General features: G+C 35.3%; 1 protein-coding gene across 2 annotated transcripts in view; it reads right to left on the reverse strand.

The window, feature by feature from the left end:
• Positions 1-321: 321 nt before the first annotated feature.
• Galnt1 (polypeptide N-acetylgalactosaminyltransferase 1) overlaps positions 322-17,296 on the reverse strand; it is an 83,757-nt gene continuing 66,782 nt past the window's right edge. For both annotated transcript variants that reach the window (XM_090353243.1, XM_090353244.1), the window contains exons 7-12: positions 16,420-16,537; positions 14,267-14,447; positions 12,767-12,906; positions 4,611-4,709; positions 3,772-3,906; positions 322-2,253 (exon numbers count right to left, since the gene is read on the reverse strand). In XM_090353243.1, coding sequence (XP_090209369.1) covers positions 2,107-2,253; positions 3,772-3,906; positions 4,611-4,709; positions 12,767-12,906; positions 14,267-14,447; positions 16,420-16,537 — 820 coding nt within the window. In that variant the 3' untranslated portion in view covers positions 322-2,106. The remainder of the gene's footprint in view (positions 2,254-3,771; positions 3,907-4,610; positions 4,710-12,766; positions 12,907-14,266; positions 14,448-16,419; positions 16,538-17,296) is intronic.

Genomic DNA, 17,296 nt, shown 5'->3' on the forward strand with positions numbered 1-17,296 from the left:
ATTTACAGGTAGATCAGATAAATACTAAGCTACTCTGCTTAATCTACAAATTGTTATAATGTAAACATTAATTTTAACTTCAAACAAAACCAATTTTAGGCACAACTAGTGAGGAATATTTTATATTTTCTAGATATTTAGGAATATTTTAGTTAGAAAAATAAAGGCAATGGATTATTAATTTTAAAAAAAAGTACTCATGAATTAAAATCACTCAAATAAACCACTTAAAAATAAAACTGAACCTTAAGTCACAATGCTGTTAAGCTTTCTTAAAGTAACAAATAATACCGAGCTATTCTGGAATACAAAAATCTGAAATGCTGAGCATGAAAGTAATTTATTAGACATTCAATTTTTTCAAGCATTAGGTCTACTGAATAGAATTAACACAACTCATGGAGTAGGAAATAAAATTCCATCCAGTACTGGTTTCATTTTGAATTTCCTTGGGAGTTTTGCCTTCTGTAATATAGCTTCAACCTAAAGCATCCACTTGCTTGACGCTGATTCAACAAACTGTCCACTCAACTTGGCAATAATGTGACTAGTGATGTGACTTTCAGAAACATTTTTAGGCACAAGAAATAACACTGCCTGCAGTGAGTCTTTGATAACCAAAGAAAAAAAATACCATTAAATACAATTTAACAAAAACAAGCAAAATATATGCACTTTTGCCAATGGATAGCTTTGGATGTTGGGGAAAATGTCATAATGCCAATTTCTGGGAGGTTAAACATTAACTTTTAATTGACATGAATTTTGATAATTAATTGAATTTTTTGGTATGAAAAACTCAGAGAAAAATATGATCAATTTAACCTATATGGAATTTAAAGAAGAAATGCAGAACCCGCAATAATGGAATAGCTGCACTTCCACTAACTCATTAAAAAATGCCAATTATACATTTTCCGTCAAATTTTATTTTTAAAAAAACCAAATCAAAGTTACAATTCAAGAACTGAATCTAAATATGTACTTGACAATAAAGCACATCTGTGTATGGAGTGAGAAAGGTTTCAAAATGGTCATATATTATCTGCAAATACCCAAATAATAAACCACTCCTTGTAAGCCTTTTGTTAAGTGGAGTCATAAAGAACTGAAGAATTATTGCTATGAAACAAATCTGTACTACAGTAGTATGAATCTTGGGTATAATAAGTTGGATGAAGTTAAGAAGTTGAAGATATGATATGATGTGTTTGTGTATGTGTGGGTGAGTGCTAAGCCAGTTGACCCAAGAACAACTGAGATATTTAACTTGTTCAATTGAGACAAGACATGTTAAGTCTCCATTTTTAAGAAGGCAATTAAAAATTACAATTCCAACAGCCCACAAACCAAATAAAAATATTAGAAATTAAAACTATGTTCAGAGAGCTTTTTGCCCAGCTCATTTTCAGCACCCCAAGGAAAATAAAAGCATCCATGACTATCACAGATGAAAACAAAATGAATTATCACTGGAATCAGTTATTTTTCCCCACTGAGGTATAAAATCTATATAGAAATTTGATACTATACTATAACAAATTGTACTTCTCATAGTTCTGTTTTAATTTCTTTTAAACCCTGTTTAATATAGTTTTTTATTGTTGTAAAAATGTTGTTTTCATGATTCTGAATCTGGTTCTTTCAGTTCTTTCTCATTTGTTTTATATCAATATTTAATATACTGGCTACCAGTCCTAATTAGGAAAAAAATCTTGGAAATCTCTTCTTCATGACAGCACACTCAGCAAAAATTACTGATGTGCAAGCAAACCATAGAAGGTGCAGCTTTCCAGAAAGCATATTTTGTCCATTGTGTGTCTGAATATTCTTTCCCATGACTCTTGATGAAAGACTCTTTCAATCTTGTAAACATCATTGTGCACAGACTCACTACTATGCATTTTCACGTCCTTGGACAGGACGGCTGGTTCACAGCTAGTGAAAAGCTACAAGTTTGAGTTTAATGGCTGATAAACCTTACATCCTGCAGAAGAGGAAAGTATTTTTCCTTTTTTGCTACTTAAGAATGTGGCAGAAATGTATGCTGAGGTAGCCCAGTCAATTCTTCTTTTCTTTTTCTTTTTTGTTTTTGTAAATTTGGTCTCAGAATATTTCTGGAAGGGTAACATTTCGAAGAAGCCACTGTTGGGACCGGCTTCCATTGCAGTCTCTAATGCTGGGCACCTGGCTATCTTCTTCTGTGGCTTTATCCAGGCACTGATTACTGTTCACATGCTGCAGGGTTAATTTCTGAAGGTGATGGAGAAAAAAAAAACATCTCAGCCATTATTATTATTATTATTGCCAGTCCTGGGGCTTGAACTCACGGCCTGAGCACAGTCCTTGGACTTTCTCAAGGCTAGTGTTCTACCACTTGAGCCACAGCACCATTTCTGGCTTTTTCTATGTATATGTGGTACCAAGGAATTGAACCTGGGTCTCTGTGCATGCTATACAAGCCCTCTACCAGTAGGCCAAACTTCCGACCCCCATTATTTTTGATAATTGCTAAATTCCCCAATAAAAATGAGGAAATCTGGGTGCTGGGATGATACCTCTAATCCTAGCTACTCAGGGGACTGAGATCTGAGGATCACTGGCTGAAAGGAGGGAAGTCCAGAAGACTCTTTTACTTCCTATTAATAGGAAATCCAAAAGTGGAACTGTAGCTCACATGACAGAGAAGGCATATATTTAAAGAAAGCATTAAAAGCTATCTTTAAGGGAGTAATGGGAAACGCAATGGAATACAGTGGTATAGAGTGGAGAAGGGGTAGGATTAGGGATTCCTCATTTAGGATTTTCCAAATGACTTCCAAACAGCTATTTCAGTTTTACAATTTCCGTATGATAAGGCCTTCAACTTCTACTCATATAAAACAATGTACTAGATTTTACTTATGGAGTTCTTTTGACCTAAGAGTTCATACTTTGAGGCTTATATTACAGATTGTTGACATGCCAGTGTGATGTTTTCAGTGGATGAACACAGGGCAGTTGTGATGGGCTGTTTCTCTCCAGAGTTCCCTATGCTGTCAGCTCAGTCTACTGGGCAAGAACTGCAACTTGAATCCTCCCTCTGTCCAGCTTAGCCTCCCTATTTTTCCTTTCACAAGTACTGACTCAAAAGGTGTCCCCCATTAGATATCCGAACAAAAAACTTTTAAGAGTTGGCCTCTGGGAGAAACTAGTGTGTGACATTAAAATTTCATCTCAGGATAAATTTTGTAAGAGGAGCCTTAAGTTTTAAAACGTTATACACATAACTGTTTTTTTTTGTTTGTTTGTTTTTTGTTTTTTTTTGTCAGTCGTGGACACTATTCCTGAGCTCTTCAGCTCAAGGCTACTGCTCTACCCTGGAGCCATAGCACCACTTCTGGTTTTCTAGTAGTTAACTGGTCATAAGAGTCTCATAGACGGGGCCGGGAGTTTGGCCTAGTGGTAGAGTGCTTGCCTAGCATGCACGAGGACCCGGGTTCAATTCCTCAGTACCACATACATAGAAAAAAGGCAGAAATGGTGCTGAGGCTCAAGTGGTAGAGTTCAAACCTTGAGAAAGTCCAAGGACAGTGCTCAGGCCCTGAGCTCAAGCCCACGACTGGCCAAAAAAAAAAAAAAAAAAAAAAAAAAAAAGAGTCTCATAGACTTTAGTGCCCTGGCTGGCTCTGAACTGCGATCCTCAGATCTTAGCCTCTTGAGTAGTTAGGATTACAGGCGTGAGCCACCATGCCCGGTATTACAATTGTTTTATTCCTACTCAAAACTTACCACTGGGTCATATTCCCAGAGTTGGTTGCCTTTTAGGTGGTGGCATTTGAGCATGGTAACTGGGCCATTAAGTTTGGAAACATCCAAACAAAGGTCATCTGTTCTAATTTCTTTATTGGCAGTGTAAGAGAAAACCTAGAAAACAAAAATGCACACATATAAACTTTAATAGTCAAAGCAAACTAGTTATATCATTTTAGATGTGAGTAATCTGACAGGGAAAATACAGGTCTTTCAAGATACAAGATCTTTGTACTTTATTAAAATAATGGAGAACAAAATTATGCAGAAAAGTTTCCATAGAGGAAAGTAAAAATCATTTAGTTCTTTATATACAGTAGTGTCAACGGTTGTTTGTCTGCCTAAAGAGATCAAAAGAAATCTTTTGTTTAGCAGTGTCAATACACAGACTTTTGCAAATGCTTTGTTTCAAAAAAAATTATTAAAGGTTCCTCTAACCTAATGGTCTTTATTATTTTCTCCTTGGACATATAAAATATTTCCAGGATAATGCCATGTAATAAAGGGATAAAACAAAACGGAAAAGGAAAAGTTGAAATTAAACTTTTTTTTTGTTGGCGGTGGGAATTGCACTCAGGGACAGCACCCAGGCCCAGAGTTCTTCAGCTCAAGGCTACCATCCTAACCCTTGAGCCACAGCTCCACTTCCGGTTATCTGGTGGATGTTTGGAGATAAGAGTCTCATGGACTTTTGTGCCTGGGCTGGCTTTGAACTATGCTCCTCAGATCTCATCCTCCTGAATAGCTAAGATTATAGACATGAGATACTGGTGTCCTGTTGAAATTAAAGTTAAAAAAAAAATTGCTAAGATACTCACCTGATTACCTCCCATACCATGACAATTAAAAATTCCAACTTTTTCATTCTCTTTTCTAGCCATGTTATCTAGACATTGATTTGTTTCCACATTTCGTATCTATGAGACAATGATAAGAAGGTTAACTAGATGGATAGCCACATATACAATTAAAGGTCAATTTGAGCTCAAGTGATTACAAATCTAATAGGTAAAGTTTATGGGGGAGAGGGGAATCATTGCATGGTTCCTTAAAATTCTTTGGTTTAGAAATGTTTTCCAGGGACAGGAATCTGGCCTAGTGGTAGAGTGCTTGCCTAGCATGCATGAAGACCTGGGTTTGATTCCTCTGTAACTCATACATATTTAAAAAAAAAAAAAGCCAGAAGTGGTGCTATGGCTCAAGTGGTAGAGCACTAGCCTTGAGGAAAGCCCAAGAACAGGTTGAGGGCCCTGAGTTCAAGCCCAGGACTGGCAAAAAAAAAACCCAACTTTAAAAAGGAATGTTTTCTAAGCTGTTTATTTCAATAAATTCTATTCTAATAATTTAAAGCAAATGAGCAACTCATTCAGAACAACTGGACTAACCAAAGTAAGTGACTTCTCAGAGGACTTCCATTAGGCATTTTCTAACCAAATAATTTGGCACTTGGAAGCATAGGCATGGTATGGTGCAAACTTTACTTTCTCATTAGATACTTGTCATTTACATAAAGAATCTTGAATCAGCCATGAGAATTTAAGCAACATCCTTTGCTATTTTGCTTCCTCAAAACAACTGCCATTTAAAAGCACTTGGCAACCTTTGGCCTGGGTGTTGTCCCTGAGCTCTTCACCTTAAGGCTACTGCCCTACATTTGAGCCAAGCCCCTCTTCCCATTTTCTTGAGATTAATTGGAGATAAGAGTCTCAGGTCCTTTTGTGCTTGGGCTGGCTTTGAACCTTGATCCTCAGATCTCAGACTCCTGAGTAGCTAGGATTACAGGTGTGAGCTATCACACACGGCAAAAACATGTAGTTTTGTGATGAAGTAGAGTAAAACTAAAGCTAATTATGATCCAATTACTTTTACAAATAAACATACAGTTTGTACATTATTCCAATATCTGTGTATTATTCCAACATTTCAGTAAGGCACTAATATTTTAGAAAACAGATATAATGTTCTAGTCCTTGAGTGGCTTTAACACTGCCTTCCGGGACAGAGAAGCTTTTTTGCCAGAACAAACTTCTTTGTAGCTGAATGAGTGGGGTGCTCTCCAGTGGGTTATTCTTTAATGCCTGGCTTAGAAGACACAGTTTTGAAGTATATTCTTCTCTCCTTGTGGGAATACATGAGCATACTCTATCTATGTAGTGTTTTCCCGTGGTATATTAAAAACCAGTATATGATTGGTCCTTTTGGATTGCAAGAGGGAGAGAATAATCTAGTAAGTCTTCCTGGCAGAGTTAAATTTGAAAAGCTACTGGAAGAGGGAAAAACACACTTTCTAAGGGATACTGCCTTTGGTGCTCCAAACTATAATTACATCTATGCAAACAAGTATCAGCTTCCTAGTGAAGTGTGGAAGGTAGAAATAGTGGCAACATATACTTATTTCAGTATCTATCTGTACGATATAATGGATTATAGGTTAGTTATTCAATATCTGACACTCTAAGGAATATGAAATAATAGTATTTGTAACATGTAATGGCAAAAAAAAAAAACCCAGGCATGTTATTAGGGGAAAGGTATTAGGGTAAAAATACATATAAGTTTTCTTTTTTTTTTCTTTGAGAAAGGGTATAGTACATAGTCCAAGCTAGCCATGAACTCCAGAAACTTCTGCCTCCATTTCCCAATTGGATACAAGTATACACCATGCCTGGCTATATGAAAAAAATGTAACACTAATATAAGAATAGTCCAGATAGTCTCTTGTTGAGCTTCTTTAAAAAAAAAAAGGTGTGAATCCAATGCTATGAACATGGTAATGGAAATATAAACATAACTACATAGACATAAAATGTATGACTCTATAGACATAATGTTTTATTATATAGATTAATATGTATCTATAACATACAAACCCTCAGTCTAATTTTAATTATGTTCTAAAATCTAAGTGCCAGTGATTGTATATAGAGATTCCCTTCTTGAATACTTGCTTGTTAAACATGTCATTTGAAATATGTAAAAATCAATGTTAATAAATTCTTTAATAAAACAAGTGTGAATATTCTGATAACCTAAGGGTGTTCTGAAGTTCAATACATGGAAGAGATAAGAAGAGCTAGTTCTTTCTGGATTTTTGCCAGTCTTTATGGGCTGTATCCCATCTTTTGATGTATATAGCATATAGATAACTGCTCTGCAGTCTCATAACACTATCAATTCCTTCCACTTTGCTTATCTTCTATATCTTGATGGCTCTTTTGGAAAGATGGTTCTCTGTTTGGTAACATATTCAATAGTTATCATGGATTCTAAATCACTAGGGACTCTAATGAAAAGACTAATGTGATATAGAAAAAGGGAGATTTTCCTGGCTAAAATAGAAAGGCGTAAGTATTATGGTTCTGATACTCTATTTAACCTAGGAGGAAAATAACTATAACTTGGAATTTAATATGGTATATCCTTTGAGAGCTGTCTTAGGATAACTCTTAATTAGGAACAAGGAGGACTAAAAAGGGTAAGCATTACCTGTGACTTTTGATAACACTAAGTTGGACAAGCCATCTTCAGACAACAAAGCAGCCATACACAACGCAGACAGACAGATAGTCTCTGTACTGTCTCCAGATCATTGAAATACCACTTTTTGAAATAAAGGAAATGTCTGTATTTATGCTGTCTATCCAATGCACTGTACTGAGTAGTCACATGTCCAGTGAACACTTTACATGTGGCTACTAGGATTTGAGGACCAGAGTAATATTTAATGTGGCTAGTGGCTAATTACTCACTGGATTCATAGGTCTAGATGCTGAAAATAGAAAAAAGTCATCGTTTGTGAGAAGCTGCTTGTCAAAGATAAAAAATGATTCACAATGTTAATAATCATATTATTGGGAGAATCAAGTGTAAAGTTTGGTTTGTACCTTCCGAGTAGTCCTGGGGAATAAATTATGACCAAGAAGGAAAGTAATGGTCCTTTCTTTCTCTTCTTTTCAAAACTAGAGCTTTGCACATGTCAAGCTGGCTCCCTACCACTGAGTTATACTTTAGCCCCAACAGACCTTTTAATATGATTCAAGTATATCTGAAAACATTTTCCCAAGTTTTTTAAATGAATTTAACTGCTTGGTCCCACAGAGTTCTTAATAGTTCTAAGAACAGGAACATAGTTTGAGACTATACTGAATTGTTCTTCAGCAAAATATACTCGGGACAAGCAGATTAACATATATTAAGAGCAATAGAAACAAGGAAGTACGGATGTTATACTAAACAAGTATTTGTTCATTGTACATCATAAAAGACAGTCACAACTTCTACCAATAACTAGAGCACAGAGTCAGTTCTCTTCCTGTTTAACCCAAATATTCCCTACAGATTCTTTTCTGATTTTCAGTTATTAGTGGAAGCACTGCCAAAGACTCAGATTTTCATAAAAATCCTTATAAGAATGACAATTACACTTGAGGCTGAACCCTGAAATACTATAGAGAAAATATAAAGGCCAACATCCAGGATAAGCATGGAATTTCTTCTGATCAGCAAAAACTAGTCTCTGCTGGTAACAAGAAGATGGATGTGCTTGGTCTTCAAAAAGAAATCTCTTTCTCTCTCCCTCTCTCTCTCTTTCTCTTTCTCTCTCCCTCCCTCCCTCTCTCTCTCTTTTGCCAGTCCTGGGCTTGAGGCTCAGGGCCTGAGCATTGTCCTTGGGCTTTCTCAAGGCTAGAGCTCTACCACTTGAGCTACAGTGCCACTTCCAGCCTTTTCTATGTATGTTGTACTAAGGAATCGAACACAGGTCTTGATGCATGCTAGGCAAGCACTCTACCACTAGGCCAAGTTCTCGTCCCTCAGAAGAAATCTCTTAACCTTCCTCATAGATTTCATAGTAGTGCTAAGAAAAGAAAAAACTTGTATGCCAAGAATAATAGTAAGAGAAAGAAGGTTAAATTGGCTGTCCTGAAATACTACAAAGAAACATCTTTTCTTACATAGTTAGATTTATCATTCAATCAAGCCAAACCAATCTTAGACACCTTGCTTACATTTTAATAATGTGACAAATGGTAAGGAACTATTAGAAACAGGAACTTCTTAACTTCAATGGCAGTAATATGTGAATTAATAATGGTCAGAGGGTAGTATCTGCAGGGTAAGAGTACAGGTTGTAAGGATTTAGAGATCTCAGTCTTGCCCTAACTTTATCATTACTAACTAGAAGACCTTAGGGGTGGTTACTGACTCCAAGAGAGTGACTCCCCAAACTGTGATCTGCAGAACACCATCATGCAAGATGGCAACATATACTAAAAAAGAGAGGCCTGGTGATCAAATGTGTTTAGGAAAAATAGTGCTAAACTAATCCACATGGATTTCTTTACTGAAAAACTTCAGATAGTTTTCTAATACAATGATTCTTGGTAGGGATGGGGAACAGTGTGGTACAGGAAGATATAAAATTAAGACATAAAAATATTAGTATTTTAAAGACATTTTGTCACAAAGTTTACCCTTTTCCTCCCATGTCTTGCCTAATCAATTATTTTTGGGGATCATCTTTCAATTTCTCTTCAGTAAAAAAAAATGACAAATCTTGCTCAGGTTTGTTAAGAGTTCTAAGTGAGATTGTATACAGACAGGGGCCTTGGCAGCAACTAACACACAAAAGGCACAATACTTGCTTTCTTTCCTTATCCACAGAGCCAGAAACAATTCAATTTCACTTTTGAAGTACAAAATTAGATACCACTTTTGAAATATCAACTTATATATTATGACTACTATATTATTTTACTAGTGAAAAATACATGTGAATGCACTGATTTCTGCTGTAGAAGTTTAGAGTCTTAGTTTCTTAGCTTTTCTAATAGTGTCCTCTAGATTCCTGATACCTGCATCAGGTTTGACAATGTAAGAGTTATGTGTTTTGAATATAGTATTATGTAATTTGGATTCACTTATTTACTCGTGGCCACCAAGAAAATACTATTTAGATCTGAGAAAGAATATATTATTTGAATTAAAGAGCATAAGCTTTCAGCTCATGTTCAAGTTATTTCTTTTGTTTCATGATTGTTACCCTAGCTATGGTGTTTAAATCTATTTATATCTTAATCTTCCTATCTACAAACTGTGGATAATGGTTTCTATCCTACAGTGTTAAAAGTCTGAGTAAAATGATTTAGTGTTGGTGACATATTCAGATTGGTTCTTAAAGTATGTGCTAAGTAAAAATGTTAGAATTATAAAATCTGCTTAGGAAAGTGATTGGTCAATCTATGAGCCTGGCTAATCTGGCAACAACTAATCTGGACTGTTCACTTTTTGTGGTTATTTCCTGAATGAAATATTGTAATATTATAATCAAGTACATGTATTTGGTTCCAAGTCTAGAGTTAGAAATATTAGGATTGATTGAATACAGATACTCTAAATTGTGATTATTCTACCCATATTTCTAGTTCCTAGTTACCACTTCTGCTCTAAAACTCTATGATTTCTCATTTTCCTGGGTCCTTGAAACACCACCTTCTCTTAAAGGCTAATTTCTCGTCACTAGCAAAGGAAGGCTCATACGAATAAAGCTATGAACGATTGATCATTAGTATAAAATCTCCAGCTGCACTACCATGGGCGCTTGCTAACAAGTGTGCCCTAGAAACAGACTTTTAAACTAGATGATGTGACTTGGTATTAAATTAAGGATCCACAAAGCTGAGTTAATTTAAAAAAAGGCCACAGATGGTAAAATCTGTGACTCACCAGAAAGCCAGCTGGTAAGATAGGTAAGGAGCCAGAGCTTGTCTTGACAATTATCTATGAAGGGTTAGACAAGTGTCTCTTTGTAATTTGCCTACATTCTGACCCAACTAATAGTGTTTAGGCATTATTCAAAACTGGGTCAGTTTGAAAGGAAAATAAAAACCAACTCATTCCCTATTATATATCATGTTACAGGAGTGACTGCTCTAAATCTTACCATAGCACATCACTTATTCTGGGCCTTTATTTACTGAAAAGAGCTACAGCAATAGAAACATTCATTAGTGAGAAATCAGTGAGGATCACATAGAGGCTCAAGAAATACAACACTCCACATATTTTGTGTGAGGCTGAATTTCTTAAGTGACAATAAATTTCAGAGGTAGGGAGCTGAAATCAACCCTGGAATAGCCTTAGTAACTATTAAGGGACCCTGAGAGACTGGATTGGAGAAAAGAGTCTCAGGTTCTTTTGTGCCCAGGCTGGCATTGATCCACGATCCTCAGATCTTAGCCTCCTGAGTAGCCAGGATTACAGGCGAGAGCCACCATACCCAGCTATATCCTACATTTTTAAAAATTATACTTTTATCATCTTTAAGTAGTTGTACAAAGGTGCACTGTACATTTCTGTTTCAGTTTTTCTTGTTGTTTTGTTTTTGTTTTTTGCCAGTCCTGGGCTTTATCTCAGGGCCTGAGCCCTGTCCTTGGACTTTCTCAAGGCTAGAGCTCTACCACTTGAGCCTCAGCACTACTTCTGGCTTTTTCTAAGTATGTGGTACCAAGGAATCGAACCCGGGTCTTCGTGCATGCTAGGCAAGCACTCTACCACTAGGCCAAACTCCTGGCCTTGTTTCAGTTTTTTGAACTCCAACACCAAACCAAACTCCAAGTGCTAACAGCTCCTTCTCTCAATCTTAAACTCACCCTTAGAAGCAAGTCTCTGGAAAAGAAAATCTACATTTAACCCACACTTGTCCCTATCCCCACTATTCTCCATCAGACTCCAAGAAAAGCGTGGCCTTCATCCTATCCCCAATCAGTGCCCTCCCCTCTGTGCTTCGGATCTCTCCTCCACCTATCCACACATGACTCTGACAAACTCTGGATCTTTCACACACAAGGTAAAACTTATTATCTTTACTGTTTCTGGCTATAGCACTATTACTATAAACTCATATGGTAGTGAAATACATCTCCAGAACTCTTCTATCTTGCAAACTCAAACTTTTAAATACTTACTAAAAAAAAAAAAAATCACCTTTCCGATCTCCCTTCAGCTTCTGGTAGCAATTCTACTTTGTTTCTTTACATATGACAACTTTACATCATTGATATAAGTACAATTATAAATATTATTTATCTTCTTGTCAATGGCTTACTTCATTTAAGGTACTTAGTTGTGCTTTAGAATGGACTTATTTTTTATTAACTAATTCTAAGAATGAATAGTGCAATTCTAAGAGAAGTAACAAAAGGCATCCCTAGAAACCAATGTGTTTGTAACAGTCTTTCTAATTTCCCTGTCCAAACAAAAAAACCCTGAAACTCCCAAAGGAAAACAAACATGGACCAAAAATTCAATTTATTATGAATAGCCTTTCTTTCCTAGCTAATTCTATACAATTTATCTTGACTTTAAAATTTCCCAAGCATTGACAAAGACAAACAAGGAAAAGGATAGTAGATTCAGGAGTACATGATCACAAGTAAATGAGTTTGTTAAAATAACACTACTGAAAATGTAGACAAGATTTAACCTCTTGGACAGATCCAAAAGATAATATTCAGAGCATTGTTTTTTTTGTTTGTTTTTGTTTTTTTTGGTCAGTTGTGGGGCTTGAACTCTGGGCCGGAGTTCTTCAGCTCAAGACTAGTACTCTACTACTTGAGCCACAGTACCACTTCTGGTTTACTGGTGCTTAACTGGAGATAAGAGTCTCACGGATTTTTGTGTCCAGGCTGGCTTTGAACTGAGTGATCCTCAGATCTTAGCCTCCTAAGTAGCTAGAATTACAAGCATGAGCCACCAGCACCCAGCCAGAGCATTCTTATTTTAATAAAATAAAACAAAAAAATTTTAAAGGACTTCAAGGCCTGAAGCAGCTAAGAACTTTCTCATACTTGAAATTATGTGTTTTAACACAAAGATACTTATTTAATGTTTTAAGAGTCTAGAAATTTTACTTTTTAATTAAAAACAAGAACATAATAGCGCTACAGAATGTATACATATGCATATATGTTTTTACCTCTCCCAGTGAGAAATAGTGACGTGGAATTTGAGAATCAGGGTAAATGTTTTCTAGGTACCAAGAGAAAGGTTTGCACTGTAGTTTGTGTCTCAGACCAAGTCTTGATGATATATCTCCATAATCTACTTTGGTAACACCTGTTGAAAGAAATAATCAACTCTGAATCATTAGAGTTCTATTTAGGTAACTCACATTTACTTATGTTGGTTCTAGTAGCTGAATGTGAATAGTGTTATCATTTGGGTGATACATGACTAATATAAATTCATCTTGCAGACATAAATTCATCTTACAAAGTATCTTATGAGGAAAGAACATTAACATGGTATATTTAAAAATAAAATTTTAAGAATAAAGCACAAACGAATAAAATTACATACAAATGGCTGCTATATCGGATCAGAAAGCTTTAATGCATGTTAAGGTAAAAACAAAAAATTAAGATCTATTTTGCCTAGATCATTAAACAGTGCAACTGTTTCCACTGCCAGTGTAGTCTTGTAGTAAAAGACTTGAGAAAGATGAGGACAGAAAAGTAACAATGCAGGGCCAGAAGTCTTGCCTAGTATGCACAAAGACCTGGTTTCGATTCCTTGATAACAAATACATAAAAAAAGCTGGAAGTGACCTGATATATCAGATATATTTGTATTTGGTTATTTGAAATTGGATAGGCAAGGGGGGAAAACAAGATGAGGGTTGGGGGTGGGGAGGAGGGAAATGGGGACCAAGACATGTGAAAGGGTATCAATGTATGGGAATTAATGCACCATCTATATGGCAAATATCATGTAACCCTTCTATTAATTACAATAAAAAAAAAGATATGGGGAAAAAAAAAAAGCTGGAAGTGGTGTTGTGGCTCAAGTGTTAGGACTCTAGTCTTGAAAAAGCCCAAAGAACTCAGGCCCTGAGTTCAAGCCCTAGGACTAGGCAAAAAAAAAAAAAGGAAAAGAAAAGCAGCAATGCCAGGAAGTTTTCTGTTTAATGAAACAATGGTACCCTTTAAACACTAAATAGCTGAGGATGGTTTCTGGAGAGAAGTCCCTTGAAGCATGTTCTAAGATTCCACACTGGTCCTGTGATGCTTAATGGTCAGATGAAGGCCTTGTATGATGGCATCAAGGCCCTGTTTACAGGAAATGTTCATGACCTCCTGTATAGCAGTAGTTTTCTTACATTGGATGAAAAAAAAATACAGAATAGGCCATGCAAGTTAGGAAAATGACTGAAAATTAGAAAGATGAAATCATACAGGCATAAATTTGAAATGCTACAAATGAATCTAAAAAATAGCATATGGTTTAAAACCTGGACTGGCAAAACTAAGCAGGATAATTTCATATTATTACTAATGATATTGTGAATTCTACCAACTACTTTGCTCTTATGGCTTCACTATTCCTTACAACAGTCTTCTAAAGCTTGTTTCCACACTGCCTCTCCTCAGAATACATTAAAACCAGGAACAGTTCTTCCACTGAAAAATAAACTTACCTGGAGAAATTATATAGAAGAAATTCTTGAATTCATCCATCCACACTTCCGCAAGTCGTCTGTTATTTTTATTGATAATCTGCCCAGTCCCACCTGGAAACGTGTAAGGTGTAGCTTTCCGAAACACATGCCCAACGTGTGAGCACGTAACTATTTCCAAAGTTCCTCCGCACTGCCAAATCTGAAAACAGTAAGACACTGCTCAGTAAAGAAGAAAAATTCACTCGAATAGGGGTTTGGTTTTTATGGAAAATCAGTAGTTACTGGTAAAACCTTTCAAACACCTTCATTCTGAAATCTAAAAACACAGCAAAGAAGACCATTTTGGTCACTCTTAATTTTTAAAAATTAGGTTCACATCTATTGAGTTTCCTAGTTGGAATTTCATAGACTATAGAATATAAAGTAGAGCTCCTAATTTTGGTTAAAAGCCAATACTACCTTGGCAACAAATGTTTCTCTAATTTTTGGATTTGATCAAACCAAAATGAAAAGATTAAAAAACAGAAAAGTGAGGATAAAGGCCAAAGCTATCAAAGAAGTAAGATGTAGAACAGTCTAAATTTTATGACTCATAAGCACATCATTCAAATTACTAAATTACAAACATCTAATTAAAGAGAACACCCTATTTCTTAAAATGTTCAAGAAATGTGTTTACAATGTAGTTACTGGTTTTAAAAGAAGAAAAAGTTAACTGAGAATCCAGTGAGCTTCTTCTTGGTTCCCTCCTCTTTAAATAAACCCCAAGGATCTAAACCAGACCCATTATGAGTTTTTTTTTTCCCATTATGAGTTCTAAGTGAAATAATAATAGCATATTTTGTTCTTCGTGTTAGAACAAGAAAAACAAAAATGAAGTGATACAAGGCAAGGAATGATTTAAGATTCACTGCATTCATTACATGACATGGGATTATAACCTCTTTGTACAACTACTTAATAATAAAATTTAAAAACTGAAGACAAGAAAGAAAAAAGTGAAAGATCAAATAGAAACTATGACTTTAAGTCAATGTAGCCTTTTTCCTTTCAAAATAAATTTTCTTCTGTAACTAGAAAATCTTTAACTATTTGTAATAGAAAAAAAAATTATATTTGACAAGGCATTTGGGGAAAGTCAAGGAAGGGATGACGGTGTCCAAAAACAAGTACGCATTAATGGTAGCAGTAAAATTGCTTTTTAAACATGTAAAAAAAGTAAAATTTAGAATTAAAAATCACATTTTGATTTTTTATTGAAGAATTTATTAACGTTGATTTTTACATATTTTAAATGACAAGTTTAACAAACACGCGTTCAAGGAGGGAATCTCTATTTGCAATCACACATTTTGATTTTTATAAAATATTCACTTCAAAAATTTTCCAGGATCATAAAAGTATTGTTGCTGATAGAACCTAACTGAACCTGCTGAACCCTTAACCTTAACAAAAGGATGGAGTGATTGGCTAGGCTTAATTATAATACATATAAGTGTGGTTTCTACTATAGTTATATGTCAGAAGTTGATTAAAAATATACAGTAATAGCTGAGTGCGGATGACTCACACTTGTAATCATAGGTACTCAGGATGAGATCTGAGGATCACAGTTTGAAGCCAGTCCAGGGAGGAAAGTCTATAGGACTCTTATGTCCAATTAAACACCAAAAAGCTGGAAGTGAAGCTATAGCTCATATGGTAAAGCGCTAGCTTAGAGTAAAAATCTTCAGTGACAGTGACAGTGCCCAGGCATTAAGTTCAAGCCTTAGTACCAGGAGAAAAAAAAAAATACACATACACTCACATACATACAGATTTGTATATATAAAGCTGACAAAATGACCAGATTTTTTTAATGAGAGGATAATTTTTAGACCAAAAAGCATATGCTTTTGGCAATCAGGTACACCAAAGTAGCATATATAAATTATATTATTCTTTTTTAAAAAAAATAGTTGAACTATTAAAACTGGATTATGTGCTTATTACTAAGTTTAAAATGAATCCTAAACAATGTCACTAAACTTTTAACAGGCCCATGGCTCTGGAGTCGGGTTAAACTCATTAAATTTTCTTTCTTTTTAGAGATAACATGTAAAATCAATGCAGAGATATATTTAAGGTTAAATATGAGGTAAAGCAAAAGACTGTTTCCAAGGGGAACTTACCCTAAAGGAAATTTCTAGGTTTTCTCCTCCCCAAATATCCATTCCAGCATCATATGTTCCAATTTCCTGAAAGTAATCTCTGTCTATTGAAAAAAGGCCTCCTGCCATTGTAGGTGTTCTGAAATTCAATCATAATACTATTCCATTAATCTTTTAATGATTTAAAATTTATAATCAGCTTATGTTTTTAAAAGTATTGCAGTTGTGTGAGCCAAAAATAATTTTTTCCTTAAAAAAAGTACTGAAGTTTTATAGTTTATAATAATGCTTATTGTCATACTTTTCAGAGATGTTTATATGGTACAAAAGGTTTTTTTCTTTTTCTTTATTCACCTTTTTTTTCCCCCCTTTGGCAAAAGGATTTCATGCTTCACCCAATCCTATTCATGCTGAGTGCTGGACCATAATCACCAGACACCATCCAACTGACATTTCTCTGTCTGTCCTAAGCACCTTTCTATGTTTTGGTCCTATATGATGTAGCTCTTTTAATTGAAGCTATGTCTTATAATCCTTTCCATTTGATTGTGATCCATATTTCCTATCAACTATATAGGTAGCTGACTGTTTTAACCAACAATTCTCAGGTTAAGGTCAACATGCAAGGTTTACCAAGGTAGTAAATACTGCAGAGACATAAGATTAAAATGATGAAAACAATGAAGCTCTTTCCTAAGCCTAACAGAAGCTTTTAGGGAATGGAAGAGATAAAGTATAGAACAAAAACAACACACAACCCTGACCCAAGGATGGAAAGTTTGCTGAAAAAGTCTAGGGATTCCAAAGGTAGGGTGGAAAAGGGAATAGGTAGAATTAAACTGAGAAATGATAAGGACTTAAATAAATAAATGACTACCAGTTAACCCTGATTTCCATG

Source organism: Megascapheus bottae, chromosome 19 (genome assembly GCF_031878675.1).
Source record: "Megascapheus bottae isolate mThoBot1 chromosome 19, mThoBot2.hap1, whole genome shotgun sequence".
Classification (NCBI taxonomy): Eukaryota; Metazoa; Chordata; class Mammalia; order Rodentia; family Geomyidae; genus Megascapheus; species Megascapheus bottae.